The 7,043-nt window shown below is 42.4% G+C and overlaps 1 protein-coding gene across 2 annotated transcripts; it reads left to right on the forward strand.

The window, feature by feature from the left end:
* The first annotated feature begins 2,281 nt into the window (after positions 1-2,281).
* LOC140967836 (U-box domain-containing protein 44-like) lies at positions 2,282-6,530 on the forward strand. Of its 2 annotated transcripts, XM_073428610.1 has the most exons (5): positions 2,282-2,574; positions 3,069-3,303; positions 3,412-3,981; positions 4,084-4,393; positions 4,702-6,530. In XM_073428610.1, exons 3-5 carry the CDS (start codon positions 3,427-3,429, stop codon positions 6,297-6,299), a joined length of 2,463 nt encoding a protein of 820 aa, XP_073284711.1. In that variant the 5' UTR covers positions 2,282-2,574; positions 3,069-3,303; positions 3,412-3,426; the 3' UTR covers positions 6,300-6,530. The 2 variants fall into 2 exon arrangements, with proteins under 2 accessions (XP_073284711.1, XP_073284709.1); XM_073428608.1 differs by lacking the exon at positions 3,069-3,303.
* The last annotated feature ends 513 nt before the right edge of the window (positions 6,531-7,043 follow it).

A 7,043-nucleotide genomic window follows, 5' to 3' on the forward strand; every position in this document is an offset into this window, starting at 1 on the left:
AGTTAGGGAAGTCCTACTCGGGCTAGACTCACTAGACTCACTAGACCCGCTGGATCTTTCAGAATCACTCGAAGAACTAGACTCATAATCGGAGGAAGACATGATTTCGAAGTCAACTAAACAGATAAGGGAGAAAACTGACCCGGAGGAGGCGTGCAAAAATACCCAAAAGATAGGTCCGCAAGGATGTCCGCGAGGTAATCGTGCTCGACGAGGGCGAGCGTGCGGCAGGCGGGCTCGGCGAGATCGAGTGGGTGCGCTGGAGGGGCGAGAGCAGGCACTGCGGCGAGGCGAGCGTGTGCGCGCCTCGGCGAGGGCGAGCGTGGGCGCGACAGGGGCGAGCGCGTGCGCTGCGGCGAGGGCGAGCGTGCGTGCGGCAGGGGGCGAGCGTGGGCTCGGGCGCTGCGGTGAGGGCGAGCGTGGGCGCTGCAGGGGCGAGCGCAGGCGCGGCAGGGGCGANATGTGCGCGCCCCGGCGAGGGCGAGCGTGGGCGCGACAGGGGCGAGCGCGGGCGCTGCGGCGGGGCGAGCTTGGGCGCGGGGGCGCGCTGCGGCGGGGCGAGCCTGGGCGCGCGAAGGCGAGCGTGTGCACAGGGGCGCGCTGCGGCTAGGCGAGCTGTGGTGCGCGAGGGCGAGCGTGGGCTCGGGCGCAGCGAGAGCAGCTCGGACGCGGCGTGCTTGATGGTGTGGTGTGGTGGCTTGCGCAGGCTGGGGAGAGCTAATGAATGAATTGCGAGGAAATTGAGTAGGGGAGAAGTGAGAATGAAATAAGGGGGTGACCAGTATTTATAGGGGAAACACGAACCAAATCTTTCCTTTCAGAACAGGATTGCGGTTTGATATCTTTCTTTTCAGTACAAGATCACGATTTGATTTGTCTCCAAATCTTCTGAAGAGCTTTTGGGGGCGTTGCCCCCAAACCCCCACGACCTGACCGGGCAGGTCGATCCCCGCGACCTCACCGGGCAGGTCGATCCCCGTAATTTTCGCAGTGGTAACATCGTTCGTTAACGACAAACGAAATTAATTTTTCTGGCATGGTACGTCCTCATCGCCGATAAACCGAGGACAACACAGTTAATCGAACTTTGAACCTACGATTCAGTTCGACTCGGGAGGGGGAGACTGGTGATACCCCATGGATGAGCCCATCGAGATCCGGCCCAAACTCCCGGCCCATATCTAGGGCCCACAGGTGAAGGGCCCATGACGAGCCCAGGCATCCCCCTATAAATACCAGGTTTGAGCGTTCAGTTGAATTATTCACTATATTGTTTTCAGCAGCGCCCTTAGCTGCTCCCCCCATATATCCTCAGTCTCTGACTTGAGCGTCGGAGGGGCTACGCCAGGACACCCTCCTGGCCCCCTTCTAACGGTCTTATTCTTGATTTCAGGCTCAGGGTGATCTTAAAGCCCACGTCTGAACTAGTGACGCTCGTTGGGATCGGACACGAAATTTCCCGTGAGTATCACTAATGTATACACAAAGATCGAACCATTTAAAATACGATATATAACATCACAAATTTAACATTAAGTATGAATTTTCAAAATGAAATAATTACTCCCAAATAAAACGACACGTTCATCCATTGTCATTTATATTAGAAAATATATTTTGATGGATTTTTTCAAAATAAAAATCAATTAAAACTAATATGATTTTTACATGATAATTAAACATATGATAACTACATATTTCTTTAGTCAAGCACATTCATCGTAGAGAAAATATATGATCTTAGGTAGTTAGATTCATGTTTTATAATTTTATATAATCACATCAATAATCTTTTTATCCAATTTCTCTTTATTTTTTCTCCATCTTGAGTTTGAGAGTAGGTCTTTTGTGAGACGGTCTCACAAAAGAGCTACTCTCAAACTGTCTCACGAATTTTAATCTGTAAGACGGGTCAATCATATCGATATTCACAATAAAAAGTAATACTCTTACCATAAAAAGTAATACTTTTTCATGGATGACCCAAATAAGAGATATGTCTCACAAAATACGACCCGTGAGACCGTCTCCCACAAGTTTTTGCTCAAGTTTGGATCAAATGATTTTTCTGGTTTGATTGGTTTAAAAATTAATTAAAGGCTATGATAGTTTAAATTGAGTTTTAAAAAAAGGCTTGGTTTAATTTGATTCTGATTCGAATGAATTTCAAGGTAAGGACCACTTCACTTTACGTTTTCAGTTCACTCGAAATTTCACCCATTTTTACTAAAAAAATAACCCACACACGCGCGCACACATATAGGCACACACCCTCACTCATGAATAATTAATATTGTTTGTTGTTTTCTCGTATTTTTCCCCTTCCGAACGGCCAGCTACTTCCCCCTTTCTCTTCTTCTTCTCGGTTCTTTCTTTCCAATCTTTGCGCCATCGCCGCTCCACTCAACCCAAGATTCACTCCTGGAAGAATATGAAGTTTTGTCTGTCCATATTTGTAGTTTGTTATATTTCTTGACTTGTTTTTGATGCCAGGTTCGAAATCATCAAGGGTCTCTGAAGTTTTCTCAAGATTCGTCTGTAGTAAGAAAAGATCGCATTTTTACTTGATGTGAGGTTAGTAATTGGTAATCGAGTGTCGTTTGGTGGTGGAATCATGTTAGATTGAACTGATCTCTGATTTTTGTTATGCGGGGTGTAATTATCTGTTAAAAATGAAAGTATTGAGCTTGATATTATTCTTATCGATGTACTGATAGATTGAGTTTGGAGCTTTCTTCATTTTTTTATTTTTATTTTTTGGTTTTAGAAAGTTGCAGTCTTTTTGCTGGACCAGCTGAGGCGAGTCCATTGCCTTACAAATGAAAAAAGTTGAAATTTATCTTGGTTTTACTAAATGTATGTGTTTCGAACTAGGAAGTAGAAAGATGGGCCCATTCCCTCAAATGAATTCTTGGATACAAGTGATAATGGATTAGTACTTCGAATCTTCAGCTTGCATTTTGAAAATTACTGTCTTTGGATGGTGGGGATCATACGCTTTGAAGCATCATGGTCGCTGTAGTTCCTTTTTTAGTAAACTGAATGAATGTCTTCTGGATTTTTTGTAGCAAGGTTTTTTATGTGGCTATTTGCTGGCCTTTGAAGTTTGCCGATTCTTGGGAGTTGACATGTTTAGTGGAGCTGAATGGTCTCTAGCATGAGTTTCAGAAGTTGATGTTTTAGAAGGGGATGTCTTTTGTTGTTGAGCCTGGAAATCGGAGTGAAAAAGAATGCATATGTCCTGACAATTCATCTTGTTAATTTCCTTTTCATCTGGCTAGCAGCTGCGAGGGAGCATTAGAGGTTGTTGAGTCAGTGTTACCCTGATGAGATATTGATATCAATATCATATTATGTTGCTATTAATCTCGATTCTTTGGCTTTAATTAATAAGCTTTTACCCTTTTCTAGAGGTGATCTGGTTTGATGGCTGGAAGCTTGGATGAAAGTTATGATCAGGGTGGTCAGTCAGATAACAGCTACCATTTTGAAAGACTACATATCGAACCAATTTATGACTCATTCATATGCCCTTTAACAAAACAAGTAATGCGAGATCCTGTGACATTGGAAAATGGGCAAACATTCGAGAGAGAAGCCATTGAGAAATGGTTCGCAGAGTGCAAGACAAGTGGAAGAAGGCCAGTTTGCCCGTTAACTTTGAGAGAATTGAGAAGCACGGAACTAAATCCTAGTATTGCTTTACGGAATACGATAGAAGAATGGAATGCCAGAAATGAAGCTGTTCAGCTCGACATGGCTCGAAAGTCATTATCCTTGAGCAACTTCGAAAATGACATTCTCCAATCTTTGAAGTATATCACGCACCTCTGCCAAAAAAGCCGCTCAAATAAGCTTGTAATTCGCAATGCAGAGTTGATACCAATGATAGTTAGCATGCTAAAGAGCAGTAGTCGTCGAGTTCGGTGCAAGACCCTGGAAACCCTTCGAATTGTGGTGGAGGAAGACACAGATAATAAGGTTGTTAAAGGTTGAAGATGCAATGAGCATTTTTTAAAACTTTTTCGACTGTTCGAGTTGTTCTTTATGTATTCCTTCACTTACCATAATGTGAATCTGCAGGAAATAATGGCTGAAGGGGATACTGTACGTACGATAGTTAAGTTCTTATCTCAAGAATATTCGAAAGAGAGAGAAGAAGCGGTTTCCTTGCTTTGCGAGCTCTCTAAATCCGAAAGGCTATGTGAAAAGATTGGTTCGGTTAATGGAGCAATTCTCATATTTATTGGATTGGCTAGCAGTGACTCTGAAAATGTTTTGACGGTTGAAAACGCAGAGAGAACATTGGAAAATCTTGAAAAATGTGAGAACAACGTGCGACAAATGGCTGATAATGGAAGACTGCAGCCTCTCCTGACTTTGCTTCTTGAAGGTCTCGCCAACCTCATTACAATTTTTGTAGAACTTTGTTGTTTTTGTTTGATTTTGTTTGTTTCGTATAGCATATTACTGATGGGGATGGAAAAAACTACATTTAATGTAGGCAGGGGTGGATTTAGAAAGGAGATGATTTTTTCTAAAACCATAAATTCAGCCACCCAAATTTTATTCAGTCATCCCCGCCTCCCCTTTCTCTCCTCAATTCCAAGGTCTGCCATTGGATGGGGATTAGCCAGTGTAAAGGCTTTATTGATACGATACTAAGCAACAGTAATGGGATTTTGATATGGATTATTGCAGGCTCGCCGGAAACTAAATTATCCATGGCTGCTTTCTTGGGTGAATTGGTACTAAGCAATGATCTAAAAGTATATGTTGCTAGGACGGCTGGTTTTTCGCTGATCAATCTTATGATGAGTACAAGCATGCAAGCAAGAGAGGCTGCTCTTAAAGCTTTAAACCAAATTTCATCCGATGTGGCAAGTTCCAAAATCTTGATAGAGGCAGGTATTCTTCCTCCTCTCGTCAAGGATCTTTTCATCGTTGGAGCCAACACGCTGCCTATGCGGCTTAAAGAAGTGTCGGCAACAATTCTTGCTAATGTCGTCAATTCGGGTCACGATTTTGACTTGATCCCCGTTGGACCAAATCACCTAACGCTGGTCTCCGAGGAAATTATTCATAATCTTTTGCATCTTATTAGCAACACTGGCCCTGCAATAGGAACCAAGCTACTCCAAGTTCTTGTTGGGCTTACAAGTTTACCTACAACCGTATCTAGTGTAGTTTCTGCTATTATAAGTTCTGGTGCTATGATTAGTTTGGTTCAGTTTATTGAGGCGCCACAAAGGGATTTGAGAGTAGCTTCCATTAAACTTCTTCAGAACCTCTCCCCTCAGATGGGTCAAGAATTAGCCAGTTGCTTATGCGGCACGTCTGGTCAGCTAGGGAGCCTTATTAGAGTGATAACGGAAAATGCAGGCATTACGGAAAATGCAGGCATTACGGAAGAGCAGGCAGCAGGGGTCGGGCTTTTAGCTGATCTCCCAGAAAGAGATGCAGGTCTCACTAGACTGATGCTTGAAGAAGGGGCGTTTCAGCTCTTCATTTCAAGAATAAGTAGCATCCGAAGAGGGGAGACAAGAGGCAGCCGCTTCATGACCCCATATTTCGAAGGACTCGTCAAGGTTCTTGCAAGAATTACATTTGCCTTGTCCGAGGATTCGGGTGCAGCCCGCGCACTCTGTCACGAGCATAATCTAGCTTCGATTTTTATTGACCTTCTGCAGTGTAATGTGGCCGATAACATACAGATGGAATCCGCCATTGCTCTGGAGAACTTATCTCAAGAATCAAAAAATTTAACCAAACATCCTGAGTTTCCAGCTCCCGGAATTTGTTCCTCGATTTTCCCTTGCTTAAGTAAGTCTCCTGATATAACCGGATTGTGTAAGATCCATGGTGGGAAATGTTCGCTTAAAGAAACATTTTGTCTCTTGGAAGGACAGGCCGTGGAGAGACTGGTGGCCCTTTTGGACCACGAAAAAGACGAGGTGGTTGAAGCATCCCTTGCAGCTCTTTCCACTTTATTAGAAGACGAGGTGAACATAGAGGAGGGAGTTCAGGTGTTACTTGATGCACAAGGAGTCAAGCCTATTCTTGACTTGTTAGTCGACAAGCGAACGGATAGTTTACGGCGAAGGGCAGTTTGGGCGGTCGAAAGGCTGTTGAGGAGTGACGAGATAACCTATGAAGTCTCTGGCAATCCCAATATAAGCACAGCACTTGTAGATGCTTTCCAACATGGCGATTTTCGAACACGGCAGATCGCCGAACGAGCCTTGAAGCTCCTCGACAAGATTCCCAACTTTTCCGGTATATTCCCTAGCATTGGATAATGTTCTTGAGATTGTTTTTGCTAGAATGGTAGGATCTTGTATTTGTTTTCTCCAATCTTTCTTAAGTTGGAAAAAGTAAATAGTTTGTGAAAGATGATAAGTACATAATATTGGTCTCTATTTGTATTGCCAATATCTTATATTTTTCCTTTGCCTCCTCTGTGTTGTATGTTTTCACTTGAATTCGTAGTTGTAATTTGTTGATTTGAGAGATTCTATATAATCTTATTCCTATTGATGCACTTTTCCGGATTTTTTGAACACAAAAACGAGCTTTTGTTGTGAGATGGATATTTTATTTGAGTCATCTATGAAAAAAATTATTTTTTATACAAAGAGTATTATTTTTTATTGTAAATATAAATATGATTGATTCGTCTCACGAATAAAATATTTAGCTCTCTTCAATTCATCGAGGAATCAAGAAATAAAATTTCAATAGCATTTATACAACAAACCAAATGCGTTTATTATCACAAGAGTACTGTAGTTTTGTTCGCCCTTTTTGTAAGTTATTATTATTATTATTATTATTAAAAAATCCAAATTAATTGTAAGAAAATTAAAACAAAATAAAATTTAAAATTTTCTGGGGACAAATTACCCGTTAATTAATGCAATGAAAAGTGACAAGTCGCCGGAGGGCAAGTTGAGTTGGATGAAGGGACTTCTTACCTCTTGACCGGAAACTTTATTCCAAATGTAAAATTTTCGTGTAGAAAAACTACAAGCATAGTTGCATAT

The sequence above is a fragment of the Primulina huaijiensis genome, unplaced genomic scaffold, assembly GCF_012295235.1.
Source record: "Primulina huaijiensis isolate GDHJ02 unplaced genomic scaffold, ASM1229523v2 scaffold28437, whole genome shotgun sequence".
In the NCBI taxonomy this organism is placed as follows: domain Eukaryota; kingdom Viridiplantae; phylum Streptophyta; class Magnoliopsida; order Lamiales; family Gesneriaceae; genus Primulina; species Primulina huaijiensis.